Consider the following 17,046-nt stretch of genomic DNA (forward strand, 5'->3'; position numbering starts at 1 on the left):
TAAGATAGTTCTAGAGCTTCTAAAATAATGGCTTAAGCGGGATCCTTAGGTAAGTATATTTATGATTTCCACCTTAATATTACATCCTTCTGACGTCTTTATGCTTTTTACATTCTTGTAGCTTCACTATATTTTCTATATCTTTTTTGCTACAATATATGGTGTGTCTACTTAAGTTGGAATAATTTACTTTTGCTTTATTAATTTCTCGGATAGAGTTTTGAAGAAAAATTCTGAATGATCCAAATCTCAAAGTAATTTTAGTCACTCGCTTTCGAATTATTTCAGTCACTTGCTATTCAATAATAATATATATAGCTTTTATATAAAGGACATAATACAGTGAATCTGTAAAAGTAAGATGCAAATAAGATATTTTTGATTATTTTTACAAAATACTGACGAACAAAGACAATAACGATTCTTTATTTAATGCCAGCTCGAATAGACATGTACATTATTGTATAATCATATCGTATTTCCTTTGGAAAAGTTAAACTTTTTAATAAAACTTTTAGGGAAAACTCCAAGGACCTCATTTACATATAACCGCTTATGTAATGTGCCTCTTTCTCCTAAAGAGAATAATTTTCTCAATAACGAGAATTGTTCTTCGGTTCAAGTGACAAAAAATATTTCTTCATCTGCAACGAAAAATAATGATTGTAATAAGGAGAATAGTTCTTCGGTTTCTGCCGAAAATAATGTTCTCTCATCTCTAACGGAGAGTAATTATTTTAAGGAGAATAGTTCTTTAGATCCTGTGGCTCCATCGGAGAACTTGCGCGACTCCCAAGAGAATCATCATTTCCCTTTAGAAAGTCCTCCTCCAGATCCAATTAAAGGATTGGAATTTTTGTTAGAGGTAAAATTTTCAATATTTTGAAACAAAATACATTGATATTACTTAGTTTCACTCCAGCTTAAATACACTTACCACAAGAAATACGGGTTAGTTATTTGACTAATTGTTTTTACTGTAGTGTTATGTCAAAAACATCTATTTTCTGAATACATTTTTTAAGGACTCGTTTTATTACGACTAGGATAAAGATCCAATATATTCCCCTAGTTCCGATAGTGAAGGCAGCGAATATGGGATTTCAAAGGTATTCATATATTGTATTTACTGTTGCTGTTGCTAGCTTGCTTTCTTTCTTCTAGGAAAAGAAAAATTGTAAAGATATTAACAATAGTAAAGATGAAAAAAGTAGTAATGATAAGACAAGTAGTAATGATACGAGAACTAGTGATGATAAGAGAAGTAGCAATGACAAGAGAAATAGAAGTGATAATGGAACAAGTAAAAAGAAAAATAGTATCGATAGGAGAGGCAGGAAAATCTATAGTAATCATCTGTTGATTATTTGTGTTTTTTTATGCTAAAACTTTACACCTGGAGCAGAAAAATGAGGAATCACAAGAGTTACAACAAGAATTTAATCTAACATCTCTCATGAATATTAAGCAAAAAGAAGAACCTGAACCAAGAGAGTGAGAACGAGGGACTACTGTTATTTCTGTGAAGACCTTGTACTAAATTTCGCTAGACACGTGATTAAATATCATTCCCATGAAGTTGAAGTAACTAAAATAATATCAAAGCCTGTAGGCAGCAAAGAAAGAAAATATCTACTCACAGATTTGCGTAAAAGGGGAAATTACGTAAACTCTCAGACACATTTCAAAGCAATGAAAAAACCAAATTTACCTCACACTCAAAGTTCATACATTGCTTGTGAATTTTGTTTGGGATTTTATTCTAAACGTCATTTATGGCGCCATAATCAAATGCCGGAACTCAGAAGAGGTTTTTACTAAAACTCAGTATAGATAAAGAACTGCAGCAAAAAGTGTTTCCAACTATGAGGATGGATGAAGTATCAATGGTAGCCAAGAAAGATACCCTCATTTGTGCAATTGGGGCTAGATATATTAAAACTCATCGGGATGCTCATTTTGTGAATGTTGCTATCTAAAATTCTTATCGAAGTGAGAAAATTAGAACCAACCGTAAAAACATCATTTGATGCCTTAAATCCAAAATGCTACGATCATTTGATAACTGCCACTAAAATAATTGCAAAATATGATCCATTTGAAGAGGTTTTTAAATCACCAACTTTTGCAATGAATATTAGCACTGCACTAAAACAATGTTGTGACATCGCAATTGTTTATGCTTGAAAAAAAAAAGATGTTTATTCTAATATTTCCACAGCTGTTGCTCAAGCAGATTTGCAAACGATGATCAAACTTTTAGAGGCTAACTGGAGATATGATATATCCACCGAAGCTTCAAATAACTTAAATATGCAAAAGTGGAACAAAATTACAATTGTTCCGCTCGCAAGTGATTTGCTGTTATTAAAACAATATCTGTGTGTTGAAGCAGAAGAATGTGCTGGAGTATTAAAATCTGATCTCGCAAATAGCAAATCTTATAATATATTATTAGAAACTATTTATTGTTGGTTAATTTTATTGAACAGGAAAAGACCTGGAGAGTTGCAACGTCTCCTGTTAGACACTTACCTCAATTCAGAAAAACCAAATGAAACTAAATATGAGGAATTTTCAGAAGTAGTTTCTCCGGCCGAAAAAGTGTTATTACAAAAATTCAAAAGAGTTGTTATTAGGGGAAAAAGGGATCGTGGCGTACCAGTTCTATTTAGTCCCGATGTACAGCGTCATATTTTCATTATTTTGTGCCAGAGAAAAGCATATAAATATTTTTTTGTGAGTAGCGGTTCTGATAAACCTTTCAGGGGATATAAAATACTGCAGCAACATGCAAATTCATGTGGTGCTAAAAACCCGAAAGCGCTCACATCAACGCGCCTAAGAAAACATTTAGCAACCCTTTCTCAAGTGTTCCACATGACGGAAAATGACCTAGAACAATTAGCGTCGTTTATGGGACACACTACTGGAATTCATAAGAAGTCATATAGGCTGCCTGACGATATATATCAGACAGCAAAAATTTCTAAAATTTTATTATTAATGGAGAAAGGTTCGGCAGCAAATTTCACAGGCAAATCTTTAGAGGAAATAACGGTCGACATGGAAGAAAATTTAATAGAAAATGACGAAGGACTGCAAATAGAAGACGCTATGGAAGAATTGAAAACTCTGTTCAGCCAAGTCCAGAACCATCGACAAGTTAATATAAATGAAAATTATACTGAGGAAAAACCTAAAAAAATTGAATGGATTAGGTGGACAGAACAGCAAAAGAAGTTGGTTATTTCTTTTTTTAATGAACATATACAGAAAAAAAAAGCTCCAACTCAGATGGAATGTGAAGAACTGAAAGAAAAACATCCCAACTTGTTAGATAACAAAGACTGGAAAGCGATAAAGGTCTTCATTCAAAATGCATACTCCACGAAAAAGTGAAGTTATTTTTAGCTGTTGGCATGAAAAATATAAATCTTAATTTCATTTCTGCTTTACACTTGGAAAAGTATTTCCGTTTCATTAATTATATCTTAGTTACATTAACAGTCATTTATGTAACTTATATTTTAATTTTTGGCTGTTTAAAAATATTTTTGATAAAAAAATAGATGTGAATCTTGTGTTCTCTTTGTTGATTTTATTATTACCTGCTTGGTTGTTTGGAGCTGATTTTAAATAAAAACTTTCATATATTTAATTTTATTTTATTAACCTTACTATTATTTGGATCATACTGGATTTATATTTTTCGAACAATTCCAGTTTGGATTAGGTAGCTAAGCTGTTTCAAGAATACACTATTACCGAAAGTTTTAGGAAATGTTCTGAAACAGAAAACTAATTTAACATAAAAACTCTTAGACTAGGATTAATAATCTAATCTAATTAAAATGTGTCTGAAATAGAAGCTGGAGGAAGCTCATTTCTATTGGGACTATATATTTTTTTGAAATATTTCCAATTTTTAGGAAATAATTAAGATTTTTCGTAATACTTTGGGACTATTATCCATAAAATTCTAAAAACGATAATTTAAGGTAATAATAATTTCAATTAATATTTTTCTAAAAAAAACAAAGAAATTTGAAAAAATAATATTTGGGTGCAAATTGGTATGCTATTTGAATCTCATAATCATAAATATTCACTTAAAATGGAAGTCTTGAACCCGAAAATTCTCAAAAACTACCAAAAAATCCCAAACAAAACAAAAAACTAATATTTTCCAATAAAGTAATAGTCAAAATAACCTGAAAAAATCACAAAAAACTTTTAATAAAAATTTTCCACCAATATCAAAATTTCAAACGTAGTAAGTAGTTTTTTATTGTTTTTTTTATAAAAAAATATTGTTTACTTTATATTATCAAATTTATTATTTTTATAGTTACTTTGTGGAAACTATACATCTTTGAAACGTATTATAAACAGAAGTTTATATAAATTTCCACCATTTTTTAATGAAAACATGTTTTTATTAAGTAATGACGGCCGTTTCATAATAAGTTAAACTTGAAACGGCCGTCATCGCTAAATAAAAACATTTTTTCATTAAAACGTGGTTGAAATTTAAATGAGCCTTTATATTACTTTATTCGCTTTTATTTAATAAATACGACAAAACATGACTTAGTGGCGAACTGCCACAATGTAACTGAATTACGTTTTCCTTCGGTTTATTACTATAATAATGGTGTATCTTGATAGTAAGTAATCCCAGTAAGTAATCCCATTTGTATATAGCTATATATATATTGAGGTTGAAATGTTATTCACTAAAAATTACTTAAAGAGTAATAAGAATTCAAGATCGACCAAATATCAATATACGGTGTTGCCAGATTTTTGATGCCAAAATGTTGATAGAGTGAAAGCTGGATATACATCTATAACAGCGCTAATGTGGATGAATCCCACACTAATTATATATGAATTTTTACATTCTACTATCATTTGGGCATACACGAAAACATTATATTACTTTACACTAAAGAGAGTTAGATAGGTGGTATTTGGGCCCAACAATCTGGAGTTACATCTGGTTCGAATGCGGTAAGAACAGTGTTTCTATCTCACTCGAAACAAAATTTATCAAACAAAAACAGTGTGGCGTCGATATACTGACGCCTTACCGTTGTGTGACGTCAAATTGATGGTAAAACCACAATGTATCGTTGTCAAAATGATAGAATGGTGTATATATATATATATATATATATATATATATATATATATATATATATATATATATATAATGAAACACCCCCATTTTGTCACAATTTTCGGATTACTCTAGCTGAGCTGATTCCAAAAATGTATCACATGTCGATTCCAATTGGTACAGGGTGGACAAAAATACAGTAGTTTTGTGTGTGCTAATAAAGTAACGCGTAACATTCTTTATTAGGTAAATTAACAATATTATCAAAAATACTTATTGTCTAGCGGCAATTGGTTTAAATGTAACACCCCGTAGTTTGTTACATGTTTAGAGTAATAAAAATGAGCTATTTCCAAACATGTTTGGTACTTGTGGTCTAGCAGACAGAATATGAAAGAAATTATTTCTCATCTACATTTATAAAAAACATAGTCGTCTAGTTTTTTGTGAAATATCATTATTTGTTTAGTAATTAATTGATGTTCAGTGACAGTTTAGTACTACAATATTTTTGGTATTCGTGAATATTCGAATAATTGCTTAGATTTAATTGGAAGTAGAAATGGAGTTAAGTGTAAAACAAAGAATTGAAATACTTATGATGATTGGGTATGGAGACAGATCGCGAACTCAGATGGAAGTGTGCAATTTGTTTAATGATAAATATCCAGAAAGACCTATAACGCGTTCAACAGTCAGTAAGCTGGAAACGAAATTTCGAGAAACTGGAACGGTTGCAAATGTACGCAAATCAGGTCGTCCCCTTGCAAATGCTGATACAGCATTAGATGTTTTACTGAGTTTTGAAGAAGATGCGCACACTTCTGTTCGTAAAGCTTGAAAAATGGCATCCTTATAAAATCAAACTTGTGCAAGAATTAAACGAAGATGATTCCTATAGACGACTCCAATTTTGCGAAGAAATGATGGATAAATGTCACCGAGACCCTTTCTTGATACAAAACATTATTTTTTCTGATGAGTCCACTTTCACGTTAAATGGTGAGGTTAACCGTCAGAATTGTAGATACTTGGCAAAAGAAAACCCCCACTGGATGAGTGAGCATCATACATAATACCCTCAAAAGGTAAATGTATGGGCTGGAATTGTACGAAATCGAATCATTGGACCCTACTTTATCGAAGGTAATTTAAACGGAGCAAAGTACCTTGAGTTTTTAAGGGGGTATCTCGTACCTACTGTACGTAATTTATTTCCCAGCAAACGTAATCCTGGAGGTTTTGATGAAACTTTATGGTTTCAACAGGATGGCGCACCTCCACATTATGCTGTAGATGTTAGAAGGTACGTAGATGAAATTTTTCCGAACAGGTGGATTGGTAGACGTGGACCCACTGAATGGCCAGCGAGGTCACCAGATTTAAATCCTTTGGATTATTTTCTGTGGAGCCATCTGAAGAATGTTATTTATAAAACGAAACCAGCAAATACTGAAGATGTACAAGTGAAAATTCGAACAGAAATAAACAATATTACGCAAGAAACCATACACAAGGTTCAACAAGAATTTGTACACCGTTTGGGTTACTGTCAAATACAGCAAGGGCTGCAGTTCGAACATTTGATATAAAGTCATGTATTCCAGCATATTCTGTGCGCTAGACAATAAGTATTTTTGATAATATTGTTAATTTACCTAATAGAGAATGTTACGCGTTACTTTATTAGCACACAGACAACTACTGTATTTTTGTCCACCCTGTACCAATTGGAATCAACATGTGATACATTTTTGGAATCAGCTCAGCTAGAGTAATCCGAAAATTGAGACAAAATGGGGGTGTTCCATTTTAAAAAAATGACGGTAAATTAACATCAAAAATCGACGTCTTTCAGGAATATTTCTTAAAATGACCTGTTTAGCTAAAAATGAATTTGTTCCATACTTTACGGACACAGTGTATATATATATATATATATATATATATATATATATATATATATATATATATATATATATATATGCACGAACCCATCCACCTCTTCCCCGATGAAATGAACGGAAATATAATTTTTTCATTCCCAAATTTCCAGGGTCGGTTTGGACAGCCATATACTGCGATTTGAAGCCCGAATGAAGTCGAAAATACCAGAAAATTGTTCTAGAATTTTCATTATAAGATATTATTTATCCGATGACACCATGGCCATATTTGAAGTTGCTAAAAGAAATTCAGGTATGGATATTTATTTTCATTACATATCTAATATGATTCTTATTTTTCATGATGATTTCCTACCATGTAGTAACTAACGAATACATCCATCGATTTATTAAAATATCCTATATTTTGAAAAAGGTATAAAGAATTGAAACCTCTGATGTAAAATGAATATAATGGGAATACTTCTTCGACACCGGAATAAAAACACTGTCTCCCGACGCGCATTTTGCTAACCAAGTGATAGTCATCAGAAGATGACCTGTAACTATGTCTAACAACTGAATGTGAGCCACAATAAACTCTTGCAGGTTGTGGTAGAGAGTTCTGGTGTGGGAAAAGTGTTTTCATCAGAACAACATTCGACTAAAATTGATGTTGAGACAATATGAAGATAGATTTTTAGAAGATACAAGTGTTCTGTATAATTGTGTTTTTTTTTATTCAGACGACTGTTACAGATTTTTTTGTATCCGAAATGTGAGTGGAAATGAGTTTGGCGATGGCAACTTTGTAACATATAGATACATCTTGAGAATTTCAGGCTCAAACTGCAGTGTATTGATGAAAATTTTGGGTGTTACGTATGAGTGAAGTGAGAATCTTCTAGAGCAAGGAAGAAAGTAATCAATTTCAAGAGAATAACTCTGTACAGAGATGTGCTGATCATGCATAGAAGTGACTTTCCAATACAAATTGGAAAAAAAAACCTTTTTGATACAGCTACTCCCATATGAACATTGAATTACACAATAGAAACATATTTTCAAAATGTATACTTCCATATGAACACTGAATTATACAAAAAACATTTTTCTCTATTCAGTTTGTTTTCCAAACATTCGTTATGGAATTGAACCAGATATCATTCACAGGATTCCTACACAATATACTAGGTTAGGTTAGGTTTGAAATGAGTGGGTTTATTCGATCTTCAACCGCAACCCGCAAGGGTTTATTGTGGCTCGCACCTATTCACACTCGACCAAATGAACCCAACTTTTTAACGAAGCTGATTAGTTTGTATGGTGAGTGGTCTTTCAGGACAGATGGTGAGAGTACGGCTCTGCCGAACTCTAAAAAAACCTGATTTGGTCCCCAGCGAAGCAGGCATAAAGTATATGCTTTGTTGTTTCATAATTTTCCAAACAGAGGCGACACACACTGTCCAACAACTGTAGTTCAACAACTGTTTGGTATCAAGCTTCGAAGGGGGAGTAAACGCCATGAAGTGAGCCAATCCTGGAAGATTCTACCAGAAGTCCATAAATCTCCTTGCCATCCAGGTGTTCAATGTTTGTTTGGCAAAGCCTAAAGTGATGCCAATGACAGGTTCTGGTCCGATGAAGCTGCTTGCAGCACCCTCCTTTGCAAGGGAGTCAGCAGCAAAGCCTAAAGTGATGCCAATGACAGGTTCTGGTCCGATGAAGCTGCTTGCAGCACCCTCCTTTGCAAGGGAGTCAGCAGCTTCATGGCCAGGAATTCAGACCAGACACAATCCGATAAGTCTTCCTATCAAGGAGTGTCGTTTTTGGCAATTTGCTACCAATTTAGACGTTGCTCGGTAGGAGCCAAAAGCTTTCAACGCCGCTTGACTGTCCGAGAATATTTTTACTGACTTGTGTATAAGGTTGGATTCTTCCAATCTCTCCGCACACAATTCAATAGCGTGAATATCCGCCTGAAATATAGTCGCATAAAATCCTAGACAGGTAAATAATTCTGTCCTGGGTCTGCGACTAGAACCGGAAGGTGTTTTTGATCTATCTGTGAACCAACAACTATCTGCTCTTAATATTTCTTTCTCCCGGAGGATCCAGCCTTCTTTACTCGGGAATAGTACTTCATAAGAGTTCGTAGTTGACAGTTGGATGTATGAAGTCAGAAGTCATTTTCAGAATGCTGTGGCTTTCAGTGTCAACCAACAGTCTGTTGCACTCTGCATTAAATTGATTTGTGTAACTGACCATGTACACAAGTCTGTATGCAATCTATCTAGCGTCTCTCTCCAGAAGAATGTGAGGAGGAGGTAGATCTAGAAGGATCTCCATGGCCGCTGACGGTGTGGTACTGACGGCACCACTGATAGCCAGACAAGCCTGTCTCTGTAATCCAGAGAGCTTCGCTTGGGGCGTTTTCTGTAAAGCCTTCGGCCACAAGGCAATTGCACCATAAGTGATCATTGGTCTGACAATCATCACATGAAGACAGTGGATTTGTTCGGAACCTAAACCCCAAGTTTTACCATAAACCCTTCGACATGTCCATAGAGACAGTCTGGCTTTGTGTGAAACGTTTTCCAAGTGAACGTAACACATGAGTCTTTTATCAAGGACAATGCCAAGATATTTCACCTCCGTTCCAAATGGAATAACCTCACCATTGAGGGAAAGTGGCGTTACATCATCCAATTTGCTCCTTATGGTGAAGGGGATTAACATAGTTTTTCTGGGGTTGACAGACATCTGCTTCCTCGGACACCAACTGTGAACTACGTTCACCGTGCTTTGGAGGATACTACCTGTCGTGGGCCTTGCCAGGTTGACAAGGTCATCTACATGAGCTTGCAGATCAACTTTTTTTCTGTCGAAGGCATCAAGCAGACTATCCGTCAGGAGCGACCAGAAAAGGGGAGATAGTACCCCACCTTGAGGATAGCCCCTGGTGACCTTGAACCCAATAGCCTCTCATTGAAGTGTCGTAGTTGCAGTACTGTTTACCAGCATGGCATAGATCCAGCCAGTTATGGTCGATTCTATACCTTTCCTAGCCAGAGACAATCCTATAAATTTAGATAGTGCATTGTCAAATGCTCCTTCAGTATCAAGAAATACAGCAACCGCAATCTCCTTGTTGTCAAGGGATTGGGAGATTTTCTCTACAAGGTTGTTTGATACTAAATCTGCTGATTTGCCGGTTTGATAAGCATACTGGTGATTATTCAGGGGGGATGCATGTAATGCTACCCTCCTGATGTGTCTGTCCAGTATCCTCTCGAATCTTTTCAACAGAAAGGATGTGAGGCTGATTGGTCGTATCGATTTATGGTGTGGGTCTCTCTGACCCACTTTGAACCAGATATCATTCACAGGATTCCTACACAATATACTAAATGAAAGAGATGAAATTTCACTTAGGTGGAACACTGTAATCCTCACTGGTACACATCCGATATTTCACAGTGAGACACTTGCCTCATCAGCTCTCCATTATCAAATCTTGATAACATTATAAGGAAAAACACATAATTCATTCATGAAATTACGACTTGTCACAGAATGAGTTCAATTCACTCATGTCATCGATGACAGTATGTAATGGCATTCATTCGCTTATTCGATTAAATCTCAGACAAAGGAATCTTCTTTAAATTCAAAGGAGAGGTTAATTTTTGGGAAAGAAATCTGGCTTTTTACTTCTCCATCTCGATACAAAAGAAAGAAAGGAAGAAAGCAATCAATTTCAAAACAATTACTCTATACGAAGATGTGTGAATCTCGAAATAGCTACTTCCATATAAACATTGAATTACACGAAAGAAAAATACTTTCGAAACAAATACTTTTATATATGGACACTGAATTATACAAAAAAATATTTTTTTTCTAAACTATAGGTACTCAGCTGGAAGTAACTGACATTTCAAATTCACATGATTCGTGCAAAGAAACAGAGAAGATCAGGAGTTACATTCGAAAAATTTGATTATAGTCAGATGTCACATCAAAAATCGAAGAAAAATAGTTGCTTGTTAACGGCAAGCACACTTTTCGAATCAATCAAGGTGCTGATTATCTGGAATTGAATATACCTAAGTATCGAAATTTGGTCTTGAAAATAACTCATCTGCCATTGATTCGTTCCAAAGTTACTTTCATATACGAGATATTTCTTCACAGCTTCAACTAGCACTTCGCCAATACACTCCCAGCATCTTCTGCTGGAGTAACAGACAAACCTTCAGCGCTTACTATTCACCAAAAACTAATACCAAAGAACGAAAAGAAACCTAAGTGTACTACTTCAAACTATTCCATCGTCAGTGAAAATATAGAACACACACAAGAAAACATAAACAATCTAACTTTATTAGTACTTCCGCATTAGTACTTACCTAATTTCTTCTGAAAATATGATTATACGTTTCTCATTTTGTGGAAGGTATTATTATAAAATCTGTATTACCTAACTTCACTAACTTCAAAACGTGTATCCAGAATAATTATAATATTATTTAGTGTCTGAGACTTGGTTTACTTCAAATATTGTCAAAAAAGTTGTTGTTCTGCCAGGATATAAACTCCGATTCTGACTACAAATCTTCCAACGTTTTTGAAAAGACGATGAAATCATATGAAACTCATTGTTGGCTCAAGGGAACACTCGCAACTGAAAAAGCTATCTTTGAACGTATTATACAGGCTTTCTGAAACAACACAAAGAAATATGAATGATAATTAACTTCGTAAGGGCGTTCCTTATGCAAATCTCCCAATTGAAATATTCTCTTATATCGTAGTGGATTCAAGAAAAACTGATTTTGTGAGAATAATTATGATTTGATTGAAACACTTGTCGAACACAATATGTTCATCAATGAGAAAGTCACTAGTTTTTTCAATCAGAAATTCCGAGAGAAAGAAAATGGAACTAAGAATTATAAAGCATAAGAATAATTGCATAGATCAGCAGTTGTCAATTTTTTTTGCGGCGGAACCCTTTTGAAAAGCCAAATAGTTTACGGAAACCTACAACAAATAATAATGAGTATAATGAAAGTACAATGTTACAGTTACTCATTACTTACTTACATAACAATAATAATATAAGATATGAAAAAAAAACGAATTCTAAAGTTCTGTTACGCCAGTGACGCAAAGTACGGAAATCGCATTTAGAAAATGTCAAAATTAGGTACTTTTAGGTGCTTTTTAGGTACCGAAGTCATTGCGTTGCTAGTAACGCAATGAAAAAAATAATAAAATAATGAATGTTAAGGAAACACTATTAGGTGCTAATTAAGTGCTAAACGGTGAGGATCGTGAAATTTTCTAATGAATAAACGAAAGCTTCCGATTTCGCTAAACAGCAGATCTGAGAATCAGGTCTCTCGAAAACGAGGACAAATGCTTAATCAGATATAAACTAAGCGTTGGTAATAAAGTGCTAATTAGGTGCTTGCAAGAAATTGAGATGAAAACGACCGTGAATAAGCAGAAAAAAAATTCGAGATACCTGATTTGAGAAAAAAATTAACAGAATGAAATAAAGTCTTGAGATGCTCGCAAACTAATCTATAGACAGTCAAAATAAAGTGCTAATTGAGTGCTTTCTAGATATTCATAGTAAAACTAGATTCTATAATGCCTATGGGGCTCATGGACCTGAAAACCACCATGACTGATATACTGAGTTTTAATAGTACTTTTCTCAATAAATAATGGCAAAAGAATAAAGTGATAATTAGGTGCTCACTAGATATTCATAGTAAACCTAGACTCTATAATGCTTATGTCGCTCATGGACCTGAAAACCACCATGACTGATATACTGAGTTTTGATAGTACGTTTCTCAATAAATAATGGCAAGAAAATAAAGAGCTAATTAGGTGCTCATTAGATAATTATAGTAAACCTAGATTCCATAATTGCTATGGGACTCATGGATCTGAAAACCACTATGACTGATGGACTGAGTTCTTATAGTACGTTCTTCAATAAATAAGGGCATGAGAATAAAGTGCTAATTAGGTACTCATTAGTTATTCATGAAACATTTGAGTTCCATAATGCCTATTGACTTTCGCGCTCAAAATTTTCATGGTTGATGTTCTTTATTGGATCGGTATCCGATTCATTTCATTAGTGCACGTCTGAGAAAGCTGAAAATAATCTATTTCTATGAAAATGTCAAGAATTAAATAAAAAAGTTTTGATCCTCATTTTTACAAAAGTGAAATAGTGAAATAAAATACAAGTAAAAATAGAACAATTGAATAAATAAAAATAAAGAAATGAAAAGAGAAAATAAAAATAAAAAGTGGAGAGATTCCAAGTCACGTTAGTTCACGACGTTTTGATTGTTAGTATCTACAATCGTCTTCGAGTGATGACTTTGTTGAATATCCGGTACGGAATAAACAAAAAAATCCAATTTAGTATACAAAATTTCTTGTATGGATTATTCTAAAACATATATAGGACAAACATCTAGACCTCTAAGTAGTCGCATGACTTCCCATAAGAGCGACTGTTGACGAAATGTTAATTCTTGTGCATTAACAGAACATGTTAATTCGGAGGATCATAAAATGAATTTTGAAAATCCAGAGAAACCAATACAACTGAAAGAATATTTTTGGAAATGATACATATTAATAACGAAGAACATTCAATGAATAAACGAACTGATATTGATAGTCTTAGCAAAATTTACACTTACCTACTGAGATATGATGAAGAAAATAAAATATCTAGTAATTCGAGTATCATTCAGAATTTTCCCACTTGACATTGCCAGCCAAAAATTTTTATCAACTGTCATTATTTAATGTTTTTCTATCTGTTTTTGAACCTTTTCATATTTTATTCTCACGTTATTAAGTTCTCCATATTTATATATTTTTTACAACATATATAATCTTATTATTGTAGTTGTCCTGACGAAGGTGTGGAATATACCGAAAGCTTGACATATAACAAAGAGTTTTCTTTGTAACAGCCCAGCTATTGACCGCAACCTCACGAATTGAACCGATTTATATATATATATATATATATATATATATATATATATATATATATATATATATATATATACACTCGGAAAAGTCTAGGGATATTTGTAAAAATGGAAAAATTTTTTTTTTAGATCGCTTTAGGGAAAAAAAAAAGTTGACGGGTGATTATTAAACGAATGTAACTTACAACAAAATTTATTAAATGGTCATAAATACTGAGTCCGCATATAAGCAAAACTTAAAAAAAATATGGCTCTTCTTTGGCACCCCGAAAAAAAATCATAATACAAAAAAAATTGGAATCAGTACAGAGTATGGCCTCCACGCTGGTTTATTACGGCCCTACATCTATCGTGCATCGACAAAATGAGATTGTCAATGTCTTGTTGAGGTACATTTGCCCATTCAGCGATTAAAAGCTCTCTCAATTGAAACGTTGTGTGAATGTTCCCCATATGCGGAGTAATTCTTCGTTGAAGCATGTCCCATACATGCTCGATGGGATGGCAATACATCAACTCCTTCGTTGGTGAGCCAGTCAGTCACTAGACGCGCGACATGTGGACGAGCATTATCGTGCATTAGGTGGAAGTTTCCACCAACAGCACCAACAAACGGACGGACGATAGGTAGAAGAATGGTGTCGAGGTACTGTCGAGCTGTGAGGGAGCGATTTGGAAAAACGAGATCAGTTCTGCCGCCGATCATGATTCCGCCCCATAGCATTACTGTACCACCTCTGTATGTGTGGACTTCCTGGACGTGTCTCAAACGTTCATTATTTCCAGGTCGTTTCCACAGTCTTACTCGACGAGAATCTGGATGAAATCCAAATCTGGATTCGTCTGTAAACAAAACTGTGGCCCAATCATTTGCATCCCAGTTTTGATGTTCTTGACACCACTCTAATCTTCTACCGCGATTGCCTCTCGACAAAGGTGGACATCTAAGTGGCCTTCTGTTGTGAAGATCTGCTTCATGCAGTCGATTTCTGACAGTATCACGACCAATGGTTACCTGGTGCGTCTGCTGCAACACGTTAACCAACTCAGGTGCTGTGATTGTCGGTTGTCTTCTTGCGGTTAAGACCAAAAATCGGTCTTGAACTGCAGTTGTAGCGCGTCCTCGCCCTGGATGTTGTTCGGCTGGACTGCCAGTTTCACAGAAACGCCGCCACAATCGACTGATAACACTTTGGGAGACCCCCAAACGAAGAGCTACATCATTTTGTCGCATGCCACCTTGAAGAAGCCCTACAGCACTATTCATCTCAGCCAATGGTAAGTGATGGCGTTCCATGTTAAAGCACAATATTTCCAGTTTAATTGCTGAGCAAGAACTGCATAGAATGTACAAACGCGACACTTTCAGATTATTCATTTTAGCCGAAAACCTACAGCTTGTAAAAAACTTGATAAAAGATTAGTTACCGTTTTGCAGGCTTTGTTCAACCCATAGAAATCTACAGGGTGGTCGAGTGTACCAATTTAATCGAAGTTAAACGACCTCATATATATATATATATATATATATATATATATATATATATATATATATATATATATATATATATATATATATATAGCAGAAGAATTAGTGAGTGGATTAACTATAAATCGGTTCAATTTTTGAGGTTGCAGTCAATAGCTGGGCTGTTACAAAAAACAATTGACAATGACATCTGTCATATAAATCAGTTTGAAAAGTGTGTTTGTTTGTTGATGATAAAACTATGGTACAAAAGAGAACTATTATGGTGCAAGTTTGATCAGAGACTTCTGCTGTTCTATAACTCAACTCAACTCATAACTCAGTGAGAAAACACAAAAATCAAATATGTTAATCAATTGACAACACCCTCATTAGACTTGAGAAAAACAATTGTAGAGGTGTTGTTGAATGAAGGTGAAGCCCTGCCATAGGGAGGTTGGAAGTTTGCTGAAAATGAAATATTTATAATGTTATGAATTAGATTGATGGAAAACCAGAATCATTATTGGTTTGGAAAACATGTAGATTTTTGTCAATATCTAATAAAAAGGTATAGATTTCACTGAGGTGATCAATGTCTGATCTTTTATTGAGGCAGTTATTGGATTTCAATATAAATTACAATTCCAAAAACAATCTTTCAGATGTATTTCTTTCAGTTGATAAAATTTTTGTTGAATTGTAGTCCATTTTATGACCTTCTTTAGAAACATGATTGCTGAGAGCACATCTCTCAGGATGTAATCTACTATCACTTTAATGTGAGCTGATTCTATCTTTAAGTAATCTTGACGTTTGACCAATATATTTCCTACCACAATTCAAACATGGAATGGAATAAATTAATTGATATTGAAAGTTTATAGGAGTTTTATCGTTAAGTTTCGAAAATAATTTATCAATGGTGAGTATGGTTCTAAAAGCTATTTTACATTTGAATCTTTGAAAATTCTGCATAACTTGGGTGTCATATAACTTATGTATGGTAAAGAAGAGAAAATTATAAAAGCTGGAGGTGGCTCAGCCCCAATTGTGACATTGTCAGACTGTTGTTAGGTACTGTTGATTTGAACTTCAATGGTCGACGTACTAAATAAGATCTTCTTAAGTAGAGGATACGGGTAAGAGTTATGAATGAATAATTGGAAAAGTATATTTGAATATTTTTTTTATGAAAAGAAGGATCGGAAATCTGCAGAATGCGGTTCTTCATTTGTTTGACCAAATCAATTTTCTTTGACTGCTTGTGGTATGACCAATAGTTCAAGAATCTACCTGAACTGATAGGCTTGCGATACCAATCTATGAGTGGAGTATTATCTGGTGTTCTGATATCCTTCGTGTCAAGGAAAGGAACCCATTGTTCGCTGCACTCAGTTTGGATGATAAACTTGTATGTAAGGGTCATAACTGTTGAAGATGTCCACAATCTCAGATATTCCATCTTGAGGAAGGGATATGATAATCTCATCGACATATTTTTTTATAAAAAAAGATTGAAGGGAA

The 17,046-nt window shown here is 34.1% G+C and overlaps 1 protein-coding gene across 1 annotated transcript in view; it reads left to right on the forward strand.

Annotated features, from left to right (window-relative positions):
- Positions 1-17,046, forward strand: part of Efhc1.2 (EF-hand domain containing 1.2) — a 161,738-nt gene that overhangs the window by 57,673 nt on the left and 87,019 nt on the right. The window contains exon 6 of the mRNA XM_074176876.1: positions 7,182-7,324. Within this exon, the coding sequence (XP_074032977.1) occupies positions 7,182-7,324 (143 nt within the window). The remainder of the gene's footprint in view (positions 1-7,181; positions 7,325-17,046) is intronic.

Source organism: Leptinotarsa decemlineata, unplaced genomic scaffold (genome assembly GCF_025532065.1).
Source record: "Leptinotarsa decemlineata unplaced genomic scaffold, Ldec_3_MD MMD2_P_RNA_scaffold_14, whole genome shotgun sequence".
NCBI lineage: Eukaryota > Metazoa > Arthropoda > Insecta > Coleoptera > Chrysomelidae > Leptinotarsa > Leptinotarsa decemlineata.